At 36.0% G+C, this 22598-nt stretch overlaps 1 protein-coding gene across 3 annotated transcripts in view; it reads right to left on the bottom strand.

Moving 5' to 3' along the window:
* LOC105195472 (thrombospondin type-1 domain-containing protein 4) overlaps window positions 1–22598 on the bottom strand; it is a 96404-nt gene that overhangs the window by 71116 nt on the left and 2690 nt on the right. The window contains exons 1-2 of one of the 3 annotated variants that reach the window (XM_011160883.3): window positions 10346–10745; window positions 7473–7611 (exon numbers count right to left, since the gene is read on the bottom strand). In XM_011160883.3, coding sequence (XP_011159185.2) covers window positions 7473–7582 — 110 coding nt within the window. In that variant the 5' untranslated portion in view covers window positions 7583–7611; window positions 10346–10745. Of the gene's footprint in view, window positions 1–7472; window positions 7612–10337; window positions 10746–22598 lie in introns of those variants that run through there. The other 2 variants (XM_011160881.3, XM_026138702.2) reach the window with 2 other exon arrangements.

Genomic DNA, 22598 nt, shown 5'->3' with positions numbered 1-22598 from the left:
AGCCTACTTGAAAAATGTTTGTTTTTAAATTTAAATAAAAAAAATCAATAAACATATAGCCAAAAATTTTTACAATATTTACTAAACATGTACAAGTCGAGATATAAAAGTATAAAAGAATATGTGCAGCAGTTTTCTTCAAAAAAAACTCCAAAAAATAACTACTCACTTTTTCGCGCTTTAGACATCCCCTTTTCAAACAAAAACATATATATTTTTTTTTGCATCTACAGTGCAAAATATTGCGCATAATTCGCACCGAAAGCTGCGATTTTGTCAGATTTCCGACACGAGGTACGCGACGAGATACCTGCGAAGTATTGACGGATTAAGAGGTGTGCGATACGTGCAAGCGCTAAACGCGCTCGTGATCCGATTGCGCGTGGATGCATCTCGGCGGGATGCACGATGCGGAAACGCGTGTTTCGCGGCGGCGAAGATCAAAGCGCGTTCGCACGTCGCGGCGCGGTGCATCGGCTGCCCTTCAGATTTCCGACGCGTTCGTTTTCGAGGCGCGGCTAATGGACGTAACGCGAACACGTTACGTTCGCGTGCTCGCACGGCGCGCGTATTTGCCGCGCGCGATTAAACCCTCGCTTCTCCGTGCAAGCGCGCGATGCGTCGTAAATAATCGATATTAATCGCGTCACGTTCTGCCTTGATTTTGAATTCGCACCTTGGAAACACGAACGGCCCGCCCACCTATACTCTCGTTCGTTTCAAGTTATCGCTCGACACTCGCCCGACCCGATACTCGTTGCACACGACAACCAATGTGCTCGTATGCATATGCGCTTAGTGCCCTTGCCTGCACGGAAAGAACGGTTTTGCTAAAGTGTTCAAAAATTTAGCTGGATATAGATCTGAAAATAATTTTGTTGGGCCATCTAAATAATTATACAGGCCGTCAAACGTGATGAGCAAGGCTGCAAAATGTTTTGATATTTCAGCAACTAATTTCACTATCCTACGTAATTATTTTGATGGCTCAACAAAATTATTTTTAGATCTATATCCAGCTAAGTTTTTGGACACTTCAGCAAAACCGTTCTTTCCGTGTGGTAGTCGTCTCTGCGGACGAGCTGTGCACAATGATTCGCAATTCATGTTTGGCGTAATACTTTTAAAGTAAAAAAACCGAAAATATTATGTCACATAATTACGATATTAATTGTTCAGACACAGAGTACGGAAGTTTATTTTAGGAAAAATTCGATTGACAGCGCAAACACTCGCCAATGATGCCAATTTGTATCAAAAATATGCTTCTAATTTGTAGCACAGAATAAATTCTTAATATCTTAGATGTCCGGATAATTAATTTCGTGACTGAATATATATAAGATTAACATAAATAAATAAGATTATCTTATTTACTTATTTAATATTATTCCACATTTTTTATATACGTTTTCAAACCTAAATCAAAATAAAGAAAGATAAAACAGAATCAGAACTGCAATTCCATTTAAATACATTTTTCAATTGGATTTTGTTAGTAACAGGCCAGTGAATTTTTTCAATTTAAATACAAATTTGCTTTTGATATATCACTGGTAAATATATCACTGGTAAAGGTTTTTCATTTCCAATAGAATTTTACCTAAAATATTATAATATTTGATGAATTTATAACATAAAATAAATTCAGTATCCTATGTCTGGATAAATAGTTTCATGACTATATTCGATTTCTTCGTTGAGGCAATCGCTTTAGTCTCAGACTGGTTCGCTAATTTGTTTTCAAATATTCACAAATTCTAAATTCGTGAATATTTAAATTCGAATTATAAATTTTTGTTTATGAATCATGCGTAACAAGCAACAAATTATGCATACTTTTTCAAGAGAAATTATTCTTACAATTTATATTGTGCATCAAAGGAACTTTGTGACTGAATTTATTTTTTCTCAGCGCAATAACAGTTAAAAAAAAAATGAAAATAACAAAAGCCTTTGCATCGTGCCCTATTAATTTTCCATCTGATACGCAATGCATAATAGTATACAACACAGAATTAAAATAGTAATAAATATTAAGTTTTAGTTACAATATACTTTAAATTTAGAGTTGATGTCTCCATTTCTAATCTTAACAATTAAAAAGATCGAGTCCTAGTAAAATTAAAACTCTACTTAAAATATTATAACATTATATATATACATATATAAAATCATAAAAATAACTAATTAATTATATTAAGTCCCATTTTTAACATTTCAGCTTCATTAATTATTTATCATTAAAATTGAATTCGTTAAGTTGAAGTCATATATTATTTGATTGCATCAAACTTGAAGGCTAAACGAAAGAAAATCGTGATTCTTCCCGGTCCCCTGTCTCGGAGATACACGATGGCGGGAAAGTACGTGGATTCTGGGACGCCCTGTGTACTCATTCCGGTAAACGACCGCATACCGTATGTAATGTGTACCGCATGTGATCCGCGGAAGGCCTATGCAGTAACCGTATCCGCGCACGTCCAGACTCAACATAATTACCACACGGACCTGCTACAGATTGCTTATTGTTCGCGTCGATTCTACTTTTTTCCTCGGGAGAGAAAAGGTACGGGAAGGGACAGAGGGAATTCATCCCCTCGTCGTCGGCAGGAGATTAACGCTGCACGCGGGCGATGCACGAGTTATTGTACCTTCACGGACGTCAACGTCGACGAGCGACGTGCTCTTGAATCGTTTCGCCGCGCCCGGGACGATTTTATTCCGTCGCAGCACTCGCGAGGTAGCCGGGCGCGTTTAACCTCCCGCGGTGAATAATCTCGAGAAACGGATCCAAGTTAAACACACTTTGTTTTTACTTTAGTCGATTGCTCTCGGTTTTCAACCGTTAGTAACGCACGTAATTCAAATAATCTGCGATGATTTGTGATGCCATGAAAAATGTAATTTATGAACTATGAATGTCAATCGCTGCATGCTCGAGATTTTTGTGAAAATATGGATAGATTTATACACGGAATATATGATCTTGTTGAAGTATTTAAACATTCAGCTGGATACAGATCTAAAAATAATTTTACTAAAATATCAAAATAATTATGATAGATATTCAAGCATGATGAGCAATACGGCAAAGAATTTTGACATTCTAGCAATCAGTTTGAGAGTTTAATGTTAATTATTTTGATGGCCTAACAAAATTACTTTCAAATGTATCCAACTAAATTTTTAGATGCTTTAGCAAAACCGTTTCTTCCGTAAATTAAAAAAAAAGAATAGTATGACTAGTCTTCAAGAAAGAATCAAATAAACAAAGAAAAAAATCCAATAAAAGCCAATGTAAATGGAGCGTAAAGCTTCGATTTTTATAGTAAATATTACAGAGATTGTGCAAACATCATGTCGACCGCAATTCGGACATTCACAATCAGTGCAAAAAGTGTCGAATTACCAATTAAAAATAAAATATGGATTAAGTAACAAATAAAATTAATTAAAATTAAGTATATGTAAAACTAAAGCTCAAATATAAAAGTTATAATATAAATAAAAAAGCAATCGTGATGCAAAAGTTCAAAGGTTAAAATTCATAAAAGGTCAAAAAAGTTCGAAGTTGAAATCATAAAAACAAATGTTCATGTTGAAGTAAAAAAAATAAATAAATAATATAAAGTATAAGCAAGCTGAGATTATGGAGTGCAGTCATTTCGTAATGCACTGTGAAAAAGAACTATAAACGAATCGTAAAAATACAGGGTATAATAGTAAAACTGTTGAAACAAGTAGTCGTAACAAATAAACTAAATTAACAGTGAAGTGAAAAATATGTAAAATAATTTACAGATTTACAAAATGAAATAAGTAAGGCAAGCAGTGAGTGCAAATAAGAAGGATAAACTGAAGATCCAAATTGCGGTCAAAACGTCTGCGCAACTCTATAATATTTAAAATAAATATCAAATCTTCACGCGCCGTCCGTTACTCGCGTTGGCTCTTACTGACATTTTCCTTTGCCCATTAGGTTCGTGAATTGTGTCGAATTTCAGAGAATTTTATTTCATTCAGAATTCATTTTGACATTGTCACGATAAAAAGCGAGTTGTACGTACGTTATTGCACATTCGTATAATTAACTCGATGCAGTGTTATAAAATATTATACGCTTGTTCTGTCAGAAAAAAAGTGGGCGCTTTTATTTCGGTGTTGCAAAACATTCGCGTGAGACAGAAGATAACCGCAATACGGTACGGCTAATTTTTCGCATTTCTACGCTTTGTGTCCGCCTCCACTGTTAAAGCGGGAATTTAATAACTCCGCCGCGGAAATTTTTATGCGCCGTAGTTACTCCGCTATTAAAACAGGAGTAATTAGCACTTGTTTCGCGCGCGTACCGCGGAGAAATTCGAGATAAGGGAACAGAGAAATTTGCAGAGATTCGCCGTCCCTCCGTTTCTGCATGAAGATATCTCGCGCCGGAAAATGACCAACTTTAATAATCCTAAAATACTTGTTATTAAAAAATTAAATATAACTGAATATAATTATGTAATGTAATGAGATAGAGAAAAAGATCACAAAGAGAAATGTGTATGTGTGTGTTCAAATGAAGACTCGCATATATTAATTTGTAAATTTCATAATATTTTTATGCAGCTGGATAGAACACTCTGAATAGTAGAAAACTTGACGTAAAATCATTATATGTTATGTGATACAAAACGGACAGAAAAAAATCTATTTTGCTTTTTTTTTAAATTATTTCGGAAAAAGATACAACTTTATTTTAAGGACATAACGGACGTATGGTCCCTGCAAAGTAAATAAAATTTGGAAATGTGTTAATATTAACACTTCAAATAAATTATGTGCATACATGAAAGTTGTTTGAATAAGATTATATTTTTATAGTTTATTTACTCTGTTATTAAAATATTATTAAATTATTTTGTACAACATTAAGAAAAAAATCTCAATTTTTTGTGCAAGTACTTTAAGTATTCAATATAATTTAGACAAAGTTTTATCGTGATTTTCTGTTTAGTTATTTTGTAAATAAATAAATAACTTGTATTTATTTTACAAAACGAATCTCTGAATCGCAATAAAACTTTACATAAATTATCTTGAATATTTAAAGCACTTACACAAAAAACTTGGATTCTTTTTTCATCATTTCTCATTTCATTATTTCATTATTTATTAAATTTTCATTCATCACAGCGCACGTCTACTTCTTATTGAAGTAACTTCTTCTATCACTGTCAAGTGCAATATAAAACAATCTGTAATTTTTTCATAATTTTTTAAATGTTTGGAGAAATGTCCCATACATCCTTAAATTTATTTTCACAAGGCGGGAATGAAGATTCGGGCACGAGGAACGGATTTCACGCGAAAGCACGTTTCGAGGAAAGAATCGACGAGAGAAATCGGAATCACGGGTTTCTTTTCGAGAGACGTGGAAACGCGGCGGTGCACTTGTCCGATCGAAACCCGGTAATTATGCAACGGCATCGGCATGCGCGCGGTATAAAGGGAGACGGTCGCGGATAACAAGGGACCTACCGCCCGGAGCGCCGAAGGTAACGAGAGCGAGGATTGATGTGCCGTTCTGCGGCTTGCGCGCGCGCGAAGCGCATACATCGGGAGAATTATTACGAGAGGTGTTCGCATTAAAATAAACTATACATACCCGGCACGTACCCGCGGTCTCGCAAACGTATCGGGGAAAAGAAAAAGAGACGTCCCCGTCGTTAAGATGACGAGTTATCGAAGGGTCTTATTTCGCGCGCGAGAATATGCGTTTTCTCGCTCGTCCGGCCTTGTCGCTTCGTCCCGTTTAAAATTAATCCGCAGTCACAAAATGCAGCCGCGGCTAAAATTGCACGCTATCATTATCCGCGTATCGCGCGGATCGATCTCGGGCGACGCTAGTTCCACGACTTAATAAGAACCTGTCAATCCGAGGCAAAACTGTTTACTCTTATAATGTAAGAACGAAGCGGCGGCTTTTCTCTTCGCGCTCGAGCGGTGATTCGAAGTCAATATTGACAGCGTTTTAACGTATTTTGTTCCAATTCTTTATTTTTATGATTTCTTTTTGTCCGTCTTGTTTTTCACTTTTTACTTTTAATCTATCAAGAGTTTATTATTCTTGTGACTTTTGAATAACACTGTTGAGCTTTTTGGAAACTTATCATTCTACTATAGCCCTTTATTATATATATGTTATTTTATTTTGAAAGAAAGTCGTACTATTAGGTCCAATTTTTCGTTGTCTCGTTAAATTATGATTAGACTTAATCTGATGTTTTACCCAATGGATTTCACCCATAATGATGTTACGGCATCGCTTACGAATGAAGCTCATTGGATAAAACATCAGGTTAAATTTAACCACAAGTTAATCAGATAATGAAAAATCGGGACTCCAAAGATTAAGAGATAGCAGCTACCGTAAACGCTTCACGTCTAATCGCTACCCTCATCGGCGCTTATAAATTCATCAGTGCCACCTGTGCGTTCTAACAACCGAGTATCTCCCGTTTTGCATACCGGCGCCTAATTATATCGTAACTCACTCGCGTGCAGCGACTTGCTCTCAATGTATCTTCCGCGAGCGCGCTTCATATTTTGCACGCAGAAAGCACGCTTTCAAGCGGTATCTCGAGCCTGCGTGTTATTCAAATGTGGAGCTCGATGCCACACACAGGATGTCCGGCTCGAATGTATTCTCAACGCGAGTATCTTGAATAATTTATAATATCTAGCCTTTTATCTTCGACTTCAACGCCATTCTTCGAACTTGGCTTTTTAAAAACGTTCGACGTGAGTTGATCAGCGAATGTTTTTGAAATGCCCAAACATCGAAGTACTCAAGGACAAATAGATTTCCGAATTTTGAGATCGCCTCCCTAGAAACTCTTCGAAATTTCGAATATTTTTCATTACATTCGCGGTATTCTACTGATACTTTGCTGAGCTTTGTACCTTTTAACTCTGATAATTGATTCAGAGAACAATAAGAGTCCCGCCACGCTAAATCCACACCAATTAAAGCTCGACACATGAGTCATACCCGCTCTAAATTGCACGTTCAGGTACAACTTTTTGCATCTTGCAGCCACTTCGTCACGCTTTTATTAAAGATTTATTACACGTGTCTTATTTCTTCATGGGATCACTGCACCGGTTAATGAACGAATAAGAAACTGAACCAGTAAATAAACAGATGAAAAAAATAACTTAATAATAATTACATTTTCAAGCAAGAAATAATATTTTAATCAAATCTGTATTGAAAATAGGTCTAGAAAAATGTCAATTTGTAATTTATTATTTTGAAGTCTTATTATCCCGAACATTTTTCTAACTGCCTCTACAGTCATTTACTGGTGATTGTTCAACGACTGGTGCAGTAACGTTGCATTATCTCTGTGCTATACCCCGCAAATATGAAATTTTACAAGGACGTAAATCAAAATTCAAATGGGAATCACAGCGTCACTTACCTCAAACCCAGCTCGATCACGGCGGATCGCCGGCGATCTCGTCGACGCGGAAATCCGGGAAGGATGCACGGCGGCGGCGAGTCATCTTCCGATTTTCGTGAACGGTCCATGGAAGACTAGCTCCGAGGCTCAGGCCATCCTGTGCACAAAACATGAAGTCATTAACGGGGCAAGTGGTACCGACAGCGTAAGAGAGACGCCACGCAACAAATCACGAGGTGCCCCGTAAAAGGCGAGGGGGGAAGACGCGCGAAGAAGAACGAGACGGGAGAGAAAGAGAGAGAGGGAGGCGACTGATCGCCTTAACTTTCAGAAGGTTAAGCTTCCCGTTTCTTTTTTTTTTCTCGTCCAAACGTCACGACCAAGCTTTAATGCGCCATCCGTCGTCGCGCTGGCGCTTATTAGATTCGCTCTGAATTCCTCTTAAAGCTTCACGACACGCCTGGAAACACTAACGGGCTCGGGAGAGCCGACGATTCAGCAATTATTTCGACACCGACGCGTGTCGTAAATATACGTGCGTGTATGCCGACGTAATGAAAAAAAAAAAAATTGGGGCAAGCGCATTCAATACATTCTCCGCTAGACTCTAATAATGCAGCCACTTTGTGGGACATAATAATTAAAGCGCGAGATAAATTGATTTCATGTAGAAAGAGGCGGCCTTTATTATTTGTCCTCTTATTTATGTACACAATTTAATACGATTATATTCACATCGGAAACTAGCTAGCAAAGTCATCTAGTTAATTAAAATTAATGATTTCTGTGGCGAGTCAATTGCGATATAATTATCTATAATCGCGTTGAGTTAGAAAGGCAGATAACGCTTATTGATCCGGAAATTGCATAACTGTCAACATTGCAACAAATACATGAATGTTATCTACATTTGAAGGATAATTATAGTAATTTTTCTACATGTGTTCAACGGTGTCAACAATCACCTGAAAATTCAGCGAAGCTGGAATAATTTCCGCAACATCATTTCCTTTGCGATAACGCGTACTTTTAAAATAAAACGTTTACTGCTAAGTTTCTAAAGAAATCTGCACACTGAGGAAAAACTTACTAAATTTTAATCAATATTTATTCGAATAATAATAATGAAATATTTACTAAATATAAATCTATATTTATTTAGCACAAGAACCACTAATTTAAATATAATTTTTTCTTATAAAATAAAGAATTATGTACAGTAAGTAAATATTGTATTAGTACTATTCAAATAAATATTTATTAAAATTTATTAATTTTATTTTTTTTTTCTCAGTGCAGATGTGTTTTAAATATATTTCTTACACAGTTGGAAAATTTGTGTCAATTTAACATATGTATATCGCGTGTCCCAAACGGTTTACTCAAATTTGTGTGTTAACACAAGACGAATTATTAGAAAGTAACACAAATATTGTACTAAAAAATTAAACACAAAAAATGTAACACTGACATAATTTGGAAACAAATTGTAGAAGCATATTTCATCAATAAATCTAAAATTTGTAATACATTAATACGTATTATTTTAAAATTTACGTTTCAAAATTGCATTATTTTTATGTTATTTATTCATTTATCTATAAATTATATTTTAAAACTAGGAAATATCAGTATTAATTTAACACGGTATTTATGTGCCGTAATCATTAATACTATTCGTTAAAATTTAGGAACTTTTTCTCTCAGTGTAATAGTCAAATATAGATCATTACGATCACAACGGATATCGTTTGTCGAAGCAATCCTAATCATTTTCTCGATACTCTCGATTCTATTTTAGTTAGCAATTCTGTTTTCATTGGGAAAATGTGATTACATACGCGATTACAGCGTGCGCTCGCGGAAGAATCGGTCGGATAAGAGTTGTAGGGGCACGCAATTTACGGCGTTGATATATTAAGTCGCTATTTGACGGATATAAAGAGGTGTTCATGACGCGATTTCCCAGCCGCAAGCAACGCGCGAGGATCCGTTGTGTGAACAGCTGCAAGGAATATGTGAACGCGCGGAGAGAAGCACGGCCCTATAATAAATTACGGGAAAAATCGACGGTAAATTCGTCCCAGCTCTCTTCCTACGTCTCGAGGCGTCGCGCGTCGTCGCCTTTTCGCCGACGCGTTTGACGTCTTCGCGACTCTTTGTCCGTCCAGACAGCCTTTAAACGCGTGAGCACATTCAAAGATGCATACGCACGATTAACGCAAGCGTTATATTAATCACCGAAAAATAAGAGCACACATTGGAAAAAGTTTCTTATGCTCAAGTAAATATATTTATTTAAACATCATTTCCTTGATTTAAATAAATATTAGCTAGTATAAAATAATTTATTTTTAAACTTGGGAAATATTTTCTTAAATCAAGGAAATAATGTTAAAATAAATGTATTTACTTAAACATAAAAAAACTTTTCTAGTGTAAATTATTGTACTGTAGAATTTTTTAAAATAATGTTATATTGAAATTGTTTTCATTTCCAGCATTAATATATAATACTCGATGTTACATAATTATTCGAAAAAATATTTTTCCATGTACAATCAGTATTTTCAATATTCCAGCGAGCAGAGATTTTTTTTTATATATAATAAATAAATAAAATATTTCTCGCCTTCTTCAGCAATGTCAGAACTACAATTTTGAACAAAGCGCAAAGTACACTTATACGTCATTTCAAAGCTTCTCGCGATGTATAATCAGATGACTCTTAGAGTTTTCGTATATAGAGTTTTCGTATATATAGCAGAAAATCAATGAAAGCGTTAAGTTCAAAATGCAAGCGGACAAACAACAGGATTAGGAAAAATGTAATAATACTCCGCAAGGAGTGACGCTCAAGGAGTGACGCTACGTCACACTCACCGTCGTACCTGCTCGCCTAATCCCACTCGGCAGGAGCGGCAGCAGGTGGATCCTCCGTTTCGGCCCACGTGGCACACATGTCCCGTGTATAAAAACCCTCGCGCTCCCCCGCGAAAGGGGTTGCACGCCGCCGATCTCGATCCGAAAGTGCACGCAACCACAACAATTCTCTCCCTCCCGAGGAGGAGACGCGCCGGCGGAGAAACCGCACCACTTTGTCGAACGTGGAGATAAAATGATCTTGAAGGGGTTGCGACACGCGAAGGAGACGCGCGAAGAAACGGAGTCGCGGATGCTTCCGGCCACCGCGTGATGAACTCGGCAGGAAGGACGGCCGGGCGTGTGTGGCGCGTACGAACGGCGCCGCGACAGGAGTGATAGTGGCGAAAGTGGGAGACTCTCCGGGAAATATATAGGTCCGCGGGGTGGTGCGGTGGTGGTGGCGGTGGACCACACGAGCGTGAGAAGCGGGGAGGGAGGCCCGCGCGCCGCGCACGCATCCCTGTACGCGCGTCGCGCCGCGTATCCCGCGGGACGTACATACGGCAATAATTCGGCGTTTAACCCGCGGCTGTGAGATATGTTCCCGTTACCGATCAATCGCCTGCCTTACAGATAAGAAGCAAAGTATATGCGTAACGAACATCCCGATTATTTACGAATGTATTATTTATATTATAAATCTCTGCGTTACAAAAAGTATCTTAGCCTCCTAAAGACCGGCATGTTTTAGACCGGCATGTTTTGGGATGACTTTTATAATTTTAGATTTTGAATTTTGTTGAAAATGTCATTGCATCGATCTACGAAAAAGATGACGTCACTCTAAAACTTATATATCTGCTTCCGATCCGGAAGGATGTAAACAATTTTTTCCGTATTTGAGCTTTATATTATATTTATAGTTCTAGAATAACTATTTACAGCATTTGCAGTAAAAAATTGTATAAAATGTAATTATAAAAATATTATTATATCAAAATTCACTTAAATTATCAAAAGCCGATGTACTGACTTTCGGTCCTCTAAAGGTTAACATCTAAATTATGTGTTACTTGTGTACCATTTTTTTCAGTATTCTGAACAATAGTGGTTTTTCCATTTTCACATTGAAAAGAAAGGTACTTTACACTAGGAATAAAAAATGTAATGCTTTCAACAAAGCCTCTTTAGTCAAAGCATTTTTTAACTGCAACCAAATATTTTGTTTTATACAACAAAAAATTTGGTTGCTTCTATAAAATACACGTAAATAAAAAAAATATTTGTTTATACTAACTAAATAGTTTTGTTTGGTAGGTATTATTTTAACTAAATTACTTTTTGCTACAATACAAGAGTTTTCCTAGTGTGGAAGAATTTCATGTCGTTATTTTAGTCAAAGCAAATTTCAAACAAATTATATTTCTAAATTAATATAAATTTTTTTATGTGCATTATATCAATAGCGACTTTACATAGAAAGAATGGTTTTGTTAAAGAATCTAAAAATTTAGTCAGATTTTGTTAAGTCATAAAATAATTATGTGAAATGTTCGAACTGAATACTAAAATGTCAAACTTTCTTGCAGCATTGCTCATCGCGCTTGAATTTCCTGTGTAATTATTTTGATAGTGCATAAAAATCCATAAAATTATTTTCAGATCTGTACCTGGTTAAATTTTTAGATACGTCAGCAAAATTATTCTTCCCATATATTCATTTGTTTGAAATTGCAGAACAAAAAATACGCAGATGAATAGCCGCGTGTCATACTCTAATTACCTTAAAAGCATCTCTTTTGAAAATAATACTACTTTATATTTCACACGTTTATACCTCTAGTGATACAATTATATCGCGATGTCTCTCTCTTTTTCTCTATCTTTTTCTCCTTTCTCTTTCTCTTTTCTCTCGCGTCTCTTTCTCAGAGGATTCCAGAAGGGCCATTCAAAACGAAAGCAACTGGAACCAAGCAAACGATTTCTACACAAAAGCAGAGGAGGCGCGCGTTGACTACGTTATCAGCCATTATCGCACCCATTTTCCCGTTGAATCTCATCTAGATAATCGGAAGCATTGTTTAAAATGGCGTTATCTGCGCGCTAAATACACCGACGGAAATCCCGACGTGCCCCTTTTCCTTTCTCGCGCGCCCTTCGCGCCCAGGTTCAACGAACTGTAATTGTGGTACAGAGACGCGGCCGTAAAATTTCTACCTACGAGATTAGACTTGTGGCTTTTCCTTTATCATCCCCGTGGTGGAACGTCGCAACACGCGCGCGTTGCCAGTGACGTTCCCGTTTTATCTCTCGCCGTTTTTCCGCTTCACCCTTTTTCGTCCCCTTTCTCCTTCGAGTCGCTCGTCGCAAATCGCCCGCGAGTTTTTTTTACTAGCGCGACGGATCGCGCGTAAAATGCCGAGACGAATCGCGACTGGGTCGGGAGAACTGAAAGTGTCTTATAACGTGCGAGCTGCGCGATACAATGTGATGCAGAACCAATTACGTTGGGCGATTAAGCCCGGTAATTAACCCACTGGCAATCAACGTCCACTGTGATGGGCATAGCTTTTGTTTTTTTTACTTGCAATGCTTAAACGCACAATCTTTCAACAATTTGTAAAAAATTAATTTCCTGCCTATAATAATTAAACACCCGAGCAACAAAACGTATTACAATATAGAAATGGTATAAAAAATTGAAATATATAGAGGAAAGGTACAAAAAGACTAAATTTAAAACGTGTCGATTTGTAGATTGTACAGCCAAAGAAAAATTATGTTTAAATTCATGAAATCGTTTCTTTAACTTGGTTTTTAAATTAAAGTGAAAATTGAGGAAAATAAAAATTTATTTGATTTCAAGAAATGACGTTATTAGCCCTTTTTAAAGTAAATAAATTATTTGTTCAAATTATTTGTTTAAGTTAAATAAATAATTTTTTAATGCAAAGAAAGTACTGGCAAAAATATTGAAAAATAATTTACTCGTTCCGGCTTTAAAAATGTATTTTTTTCATTTAAAATAACATTTGCGTTGCACAACCAAACTCCTTTAATTCTAATAAAAGGGACAACTACAAAATTTCTTTCAATCAAAGAAACTTTTCTCTAACTGCGTAGCAATGCACAAATTTCTTTGATTCAAACAAATTTTTTTTATTCGAAAAAACTTTTCTCTGAGCGCAACTTTTAAGGCGGGATAGAAAAGCTTTTAGCTTGGCCACAAATAGAAATATATGAAATTGAAAAATTACAAAAATATGAAAAAAATATTTAGTTTTATACACATGTATGATTTTGCAATTATTGTGTTAATGATTAAATTCAGTACGGTTGCACTCTTCTACTTGAGAGCAACTAAATAAATACGCGACCCACGATAATAATTCGAGGAACGCTTCAAGCATTTATTTATTTTCCGTCAAACATAACGATCCAATCAGTGATGTCAGCCTGAAGCGCATTGAGCTTTTTACCGCGTAACGGATTGCAGCTACTGCATTTTACAACTTCGAGCTTCCACAGATCGTAAAATAATGCGCCTTACGCAACGCGGAATGTTTAACGTTTAAATACGGAAAATGAACTGCACACAGAACGTAAAAACGATTACGCAATCTTTGAATTTAAAAATCATTTCTCGCGTGGAATTTACGTTTTCGAAAGTCGAAACACACGTGGATCTAACACAGAATCGTAAATCGTGGTTTTCCACTTTCCAGTTTTGCCGGTTATCGTCGAATTTGCGCCATTATACGGACGCGTCTCGTCGAACGATCGACCGTCTTGCTCGGACCTGCTAACAAAGAACCAGTCATGGCGATTACCTGTCGAATGCCATTGTAAAGTGCGACATCCATAACCGTCCTTCGTGGTGGTCGGGGCCCCCGATAAAAGTACAGTCACGCCGTGATTTATTAATTATAAAGCATTGTGATCCGCGAAGCCGCATAGTTGCGGTTTCACGGTGATAAAGCAACACGCGGCGCTAAGGATTTCCATCTCGAAAATAGACTGCCGGCTGATCGCCGATAAACGCCCCCGCGATTTATTTAACAGCGGCTTTCAATTGATGCGCCAACGTCGAACATACCCTCTTTCTTAATATTGCCAATTAAAATTTCAAATTTTATAAAACCGAAAATCAAATTAAAATATTTATTACATTGAAAAAGTGTGAGATATATGAGATGTGCGAGCGAGATTAGAGGATAAAAAAAATAATATTAAATAGCTTCGTGTAACGATTACAATCGTACAAACAAATTCCAGGAGCTTTGACAAATTGCAAAATAAACAATCACGATAAATAATCGTTATGTAAACATAATAAAAACATGATAAAACAAAAAACAGAAAGTAAAGAGAAAAATTTGGACTAAAAGTTACAGATTATACACGTGTTAAACAATCTATAACTTACGAGAGAAAGAGAGAGAGAGAGAGAGAGAGTTAAAAAAAACAATCTTTTAAATCAAATTATGATCCGTGTAATACAATTTTTTCTCGTCTATAATTATATATATAAAATTATAAATAAAAATCTGTCTTGGATTCCGTTGTAAATTATAGACTATCGTAAAGTGGGCACTTTAATTAAGTGAGGTATAAACCAAGATAATACAGCTAATGTTTAGAATTAAGATGACGTTAAAGAAGCTCAAGCTGCAAAGGGTTTTAGGTGACAAAATAAGCAAGAGGCATCCCATAATGTCTCGCTGCCTCGTGGGGCCCCTGATTGCGGCCCGTGTGTTGGCCCAATGGCCCCTTAACTGGTTATATCATAGTCTTTCGGGCCGTTTCTCATCCCAGCCTCCGTCAACATTTACATACTGAACGCGTGTACGAAACGATAACTCAACGCGATACAACGCGATAACTCCACGGAAACAGGCGGTAGGTCGTTATATGTCATCGATCTCTGACATAATTTGACACGTTACTCTTTGATATCGATCTACATTATAAAATGCAACGATTCATATTCTACAATGTACGACCAGTTAATTTATCTCACATTTGATAAATACAGAAATAACGCGAAAGCTTTCCAATCTCGTATAACTTTCCGCTTTGATTTAACAATTCAAGTAACGTGCAACTCAGCTTCAACGATTTGTAAATTGATTCCTCACTTTTAATTAGAAACGAAAACAATTTCTCTCGAGATGGACTTTGAATCGTCCCGCGTATAAAACGATGTTTATTGCAGTTTGGAGTAATTTATTGTCATCTGTCAAGAAGGCTCTTACTTTCGTTGAGCAGTCGACCAAGATTGACTCTCGATTTCCGTATCGACGATCGGCGATTGAGCCTTTCGCCATGTGGAAAATCGGAATCGCGACGTTCTAATAGAACCGCCTCGTTTGAGCGTGCAGACGCAGTGAAACTCGGAGGAAAAACTGACTCCTCACAAGATTTCCATTGACCTCCTTCGGAGAAATCGACGGGCGATCGCTGCGCCGATAATATTTCAAGCGAATTTGTTATTATAATTTGTTCGAAAGTGACACACGCCTCTTGTGCATCGCCGCGGCAAAACGGTTCGACAAAATATCGAGATTGAAATCCAATCTCGCTGATTAATCGCTAATTGATTACCGTATTTTAACGCAGTATGGTAATTTACACACGCGAATCAGTCTACATGATCAAATCACGATCGATTGAGAGGATTAATTTAATTGTACGGAACGGGATACGTTTGATTAACTTGCGAAATTAAAATAGAAATTGGATAGTATTAAACGAGTTTTTTTTTCTCGTTACTGTGAACCAGTATATGATAAATTAATTAAATATAGTTCTGTCGCATATTATTGCATTACAGTGTTAATTGATACTGACGAATTATATATGCATTTAATCCTTCCTTTAATTGAAACATTTGGAGCTCACGCGTGTTTTCAGCTCAAATTTTTTATTTCACTTATTTCTCATTATTTGCAACTTTATCTCAAATTATCGTGTTTCCCAAATTAATTGATTAACTGTCGGCGCGTAATCTTAGCAGCACGAGTCTCGGAAAAATTCGAGTGGCTAAAAAACTGATTTTGCGTATGTAGCGAAGAAAAGTGGACGCGCTCATTCCCCGGATCGCGCCCAATTCTTTTCTTCTTCTCTTTCTTTTGGCAATGCGCGATCCTGCTCAACGCTTCGTCGAATTATACGCCGTGACCTGTAATTTGGACACTATTTCACATGCCGTAAGTATGCAATCACGAAAAGGTGTTCCCTTTTGTAAGTGGTTCCACCTAGATGAAGAATTTATCGGCTAACAGCCCTTCCTCGAGATTATAATACACGCCGCACACATGATCCGATCGGATCGCAGCGTCATAATGTACCGATCCGGCGTATGAAACGCTTAATTCTATCGTTTTTATTTTTATTTTAATTTTTTTATTTAATGGTGCTATAATATTTTCCTGATTCCATGTTAGTAAACGCTTCGTTACGCTGATTGCGCGAACATCGTTGCAAATCGTTATCATCTATTACGATGCAATTTTCGCTGATACTTTGAAAAATCAGGTATATAAATATAATACGTAAGAATAAGTACAGAGAAAATGTATGTGTACGTGTGTGCGTACCGTCTTAAAGACAAACTTAAATAAAGAATCAATTTAAAGATTTTTCAAATGATCATTTTAATGCTATTATGTCAAATGCTGTGTACCTACTATTGTTTCAAAAGAAACATTTTTCGGTGTAAATAAAAAATTCATTTACATGTCGTATTTGTGCTTTTAAGAGAAACTTCCAGTTTATGCCTTCCGACAATATAAAAATATATTAAGAGAAATCTCTCTTTGAATCGCTGCGAGGAATTTTATTTTTTTCTCACCGTCATAAAAAAGATAAAATATATTTCTATAAATATAAACTAATCATAGTTAATCTTCTCAATTATCATTTCACTTAAGGATATACGTCGCGTATATTCTCTTCTACCCTTGGATTTATATATTTGATGTCCTTACGTAGACGTGTATGTCGTTGAGTAAATTCTCAGGAAGGAGGATGAGACGGTCCAGGAAATGTGAGATCTCGAATGCGGGAGACCGGAAGAAACGCAATAACATCCAAGAGATTTGATTTATTCGAGAGGAAACGAATTTCTGGGGCGCCTCGTGTGCGCTCGAGAAACAAATATCCGGCCACTCGAACGGCAAATCAATCGGAACAAAGGTTGGACACATGCATTTGATTATATTTTGTCCGTTGACGCGACCTTCATCCTTCGAGCCGCCGGTTACGTAATCGCCATTGATACCCCGTGAGTCACGTAAGGAATGTTGTAGATAATTTGCGATTAAATATTATTCATGGAATATTTTTAGTTTAGAGCTGCGAGAGATAATTAACCGTTTCAGATATCATAAAAAGAAAGAGAAGAACATACATAGAAATAGAAAATAATTCTGCCTCCATGGGAATCATAATAATTAAATTGTAATTTAAAATTAAACAATGTCATATCAAATTTTAAATTAGGATGCAATATTTTTGAATTATGCGAACATTCGCTTTGTTCGTTTTAATTTATGAAGTGGGCGTCACTTAATTTATCCGTGATGTAGAATGTTGAAATGTTTTAAAACATACTTTTATATTTTATCTTGTAAAATGCGACATACGTAAAGTAACTCGAGTTGTTTTATTTTTCACACACGTATTCGCGAATTCTCTCTCTTAAATATCAAGTTTGTACCGTAAGTTGTGCGTGCGCAACATTTTTTACACGATCTTGAGCGTTCTTTTCGTGACAGGGACGTACCATTACGTTCATCTCGCAGCTTACTTCCGTAAATATTTACGAATAAGTCCGAAAAAAAAGAATATCGAAAATCTTCATTAGCCGACGATTCCCTCTGCAGGGGATTATTTGGAAAGCATCGATTAACGTACCGCTTATCCAGATTGATTCACGGAAACAGGAAGTCCCTCCTCGAAAAAAGAGCAAGACGGAATTAGACCTCACACGCCGAAGGTAAGACGCGTTCGTGAAATTGCGCTTGGATCTCGCCGACGAAAAACGCGTATCGCGCTTCATCGTAAAAAGGAGACGATCAAAATCGTGCTGAAAAAGGTCCACAAGCGCACGTAACTTATAGCACAAACTTGAAACTTCACGACATTTAGTGAAGAAAATTCACGAACAGATATTTGAAAATTAAAACAAATCGATTTGTACCTTACATTACATTTTATGAGATAAACTATACAGATATATTTTGGAAAATTATAATATTCCACATTATTTTCATGAATGTAAAGAGACTTATGATTATTTCCTTTTCACGCATAAGTGGACTCAATTAAAGGCAAACACCGATTTTTACACTAGTATCTCTCGCTAAATGCTTCCACGTATTGTTATTGTAAATCGAATCCGCCTCGCCGATCAAACGGGAGTGAAAAAGGCGCGCGAGAGAGACGACCGGAAATCCGACGTGGCGGTCGTCGCTCGTTAATTGTATCGCGAGGCGTGCCGGAGCGGGACGATAAATCGATACTGAAATTTTCACATTAGCCGGATGTGCGTACACGCGTATGACAGTTCCTGGGCCTGGCGCGCGCGGCCCACGGAATGCACGCGCGGTCGCGGAGGCGCGGATTAAGGCGTAATGTAGCCGAGGTCGAGTGAGGAAGAGACCACGACGGGTGGGCAGGTCTTTCGGTGCTGGTTCAACTCGGCCTCAAAACGGATTTATGGGCCCGTAATCGCCAATTGAGATGAGTACTTGTTGTATGCAATCGGCTGAGACCTTGCGGCGAAGCGTTGCACTCCTCTGCGCGTGTTAGGAGCACCACCGCGCCGCGCCGGGCATTACCGCGCGCTGTATCGGACGTTGCAAAATCACGCGGAAATTAACGCGCGGATCTTCCGGTCGGGTCTATTTTTAATTAACGGATATAAACTTAGTCAGGCCTTTTTCTGCTCTGTCTGTATCGAACACAAATGTATATGAATCTTATATTCGAATCTCTATTTTTATTTTTCTTAAATTAAACGTTATATATCTTCCACTAGCTCCACTTTTTCTCGAATGTTTATCGTACACAAAACATATGGGTATATATGATGTGTAAATGTATATATGTTCGCGGAATATTGAGCTCAAGTCCATAGGTTTGTTCAAACGACCGTGCGGGCATTCCTGCGGTATCTTTCGCTCAACAAATTAATATAAATAATTAATTAAGTAATATATAAATTACTTTAATTAATCAATAAATTAATTAATTAAAAATAATAAAAATATAAATTAATTAATTTATCATTGGCCTCTAGATTTACATTTTAAATAGAATATGTTAGTAGTTTCATTGTTCTAAATATGAAACCGTTTCTTGTTGAAGTATATAAATATCGCGACAATTACAAGTTTTGCATTAAAATCCGAGTTAAAATCGCGAACACTAATCAAGCAAAAGAAATCATTACAATTATGTTTGGAAGTGGAACTCGTCCGAAATTGTAAATCTTTGCAATAGTTACATTTTTTTAGTTATTTTATCTTGATATGTAATAATAATTAGATGCTAGTATATGATATATTGGAATTTGCAGCATCCTGTAGAACGGATTCTGTTTCAATGACGCAGAAACGATTATGCTCGTGCGCTGGCAGTGTCAAGATTAACTGTAAGTTTTGTTAGAACCTTAAATGAGAAAGATTCAACTGTGTCTGTTTTATGTATAAACGACCAGCTGAATGGACCGCTCGCATCTGCGGATTATCATTTGAGATGTTTACATTAATGCATTTCTCTCGTATTGCAGACGCGCCTTCCGACACTACCTTGTGTCGTTGAAATAAACTCATTTTGACTCGTAAAGTGCATAAAATGAAAAATTTTCGAAAACACGATGATTTGTGCTGATTTGTGCTCTTACAATAAACAAATGTTAAATATCAATTTAATGTGAACAATGTAAAATATCAACTTTAATTACTTTCAATTAAAAATATTTCGGAAAAATTCAATGACAAAAAAATTTATATAAGATTTAGTAATTAGCGTTTTATGATTTATAATATTTAATTAACCAATTAGAATAACATATTTTTCAATTCTAACACAAAAATACATTTGCGATCTTTTATTTAAATGTTCAGTTATTTTTTAAATATTTTTCAATTAAAAAAAAATGTAACAGTATCTTCTATAATAAAAGACTTCATTAATATATTTATTGTATATTTATCATGTTGACTATCACATTATTTATATTAAATTAATCGAGTTTATTTAATTTTGTATTAACATAAGAAAAAACTCATAATAATCATAACTATTAAAAAAATAATAATTAATATCTATTTTTATATCTCTGTATCCATTCATATACCGTTTTCTTCTTGTATATATTAAAATTTTTTTTATTGGACATTTTACCTTCTGGTTGCATTGTTACTATCGTTGATTTAATTATTTTGTTGCCAACAAGTAGCGCGTTGAATTTAAATTGTATGCGATTGACGTCGACGTGCATTCGACAAGCAGGCATTCGTTAAGCGAATGTTTATGTTATCATTGACTATGTTTAAGTGCATTTATGAATTGGCCATGGTCAAGTATGTATGCGTTTCTTTTTTAAATACGAGGCATTCATTGTCAACGGTAATTTTTTTTTAGTGCGTTTCGATAATGTCGTACAATGACCCGAGCGGTGACCATTCTTCTGAAGGTTTTTCTAATAATAGCGCATATCAGTCCGCTGTAAACTGATTAAAAAAATCGCTCGATGTGCGCCAGTCAGGATGTCCCATTAACAAATTAGCACGACACGTCATATAGATAAAAGCATTATTAGAATTCGCATCTTATCTGCATTCGGCCATAAAAGACTAATCAGTCCTTCTTTCACAAATGTAGTTACGTAATGTCAAAATAGCGAAAACTTACTTAAAAGAGAGACTAAAAAAAATTAATTTTTAAACGGAATAAAATTCTCAGTCATCACATATTTTTATCAAATAAATCGTTAAGATCCTAAAAATAAAACAATAAATTAAAAAAAGAAGAAATTAATTAATAAATTTAATTATTTCCTCGCTTTTGTTGTAAAGAGTTGTCAATTTGTTTGCATTAAATTTGCATAACTGTTATTTTAAATAAAATTTTGCAAATCGTTCTTTTGACAAAAACCGCAAAATTAAATGTTACTTTTGCGTACGCGTGTCGTGAAGTATATCGCGTAAGGCACAGTGTGACAGAATGTGATTAATTTTGAGTGAACAGGCATTTGTTGTAATTCACGTAGCAAGTAAAATATGAGGGGTTAGCAACAGCGCGAATATAGTTTCCACGTATAATTCATAAGGTTTATCGCACGAGTTATGTTTTCCGTAGGAAAAAAAATCGTTTTGATAAATTATATCGCATTAGTTCGAGTGTACTGGATGCACGTTACGTTTATTACGCACATTTGAGATTTGCGTGCCGGACGGCTCCCTCCCGTATCTTCTGCACGCATATTAAAGTAAGGAAATCAATATCTTTTAGTGGATATCGACTATTATCTACTCGTACGTAAATGCGATCGAGTGTCTGTCGTGTAACGAGTTATCAAATTTCTCGGGCAATCGAAATGCGATAACAAAAAGATATGCAACTCAATTACTGAAGATTAAAAATTAATAAGCCTGCGCTTTATATATGTACAATAAAGAATTACTCTTACAAAAATATATTTATTTTATAATTAAGCAAGACAAATTAATAAAGAGTCATAACTTTCAGTTACTTCAAATAAAATCATGTACGTCTAGAAATAAAAACATGTTTCAAAAGTTAATAGCTGCCCGAGGATTAAGAGTTTATTAATCTTTGCGTTTGTCCGTTCTGTACTTGTCCTATTCTTCTTTGTTTTGAAATAATTAATAATTATCTATAAATTATTTACTTTAAAATTTTTAATAAAAGGTTAAGTCACGTTTAACCATCTTCTATATTTAAACTCGAAATTGACGTACTTAATAAATTATTCCAAGCAGTATTTACCCAAAAAACAATTTTGCATCTTTGCGATAATTGCAATTGGATATATTTAAAGATCTATTTAAAGGTATAACATCCGCGTTCAACAATATCTTTTTACTTTTCGCGCTATTCGATCGTGATAGGCGTCGCGAGTTTATATCGCGGGCAACGTAATCACTGTTATTTCATCGTGAACGGTAATGCTGCGGCTTAAAACCGCTCTACTTATACGCATTATCTCTCGGCAAAGGTAATACATGGAGAGCGAGGGAGAACGAG

Source organism: Solenopsis invicta, chromosome 10, assembly GCF_016802725.1.
Source record: "Solenopsis invicta isolate M01_SB chromosome 10, UNIL_Sinv_3.0, whole genome shotgun sequence".
Classification (NCBI taxonomy): domain Eukaryota; kingdom Metazoa; phylum Arthropoda; class Insecta; order Hymenoptera; family Formicidae; genus Solenopsis; species Solenopsis invicta.
The sequence above is the reverse complement of the archived record's forward strand: the minus strand, read 5'-3'. Positions and strand labels throughout refer to the sequence as shown.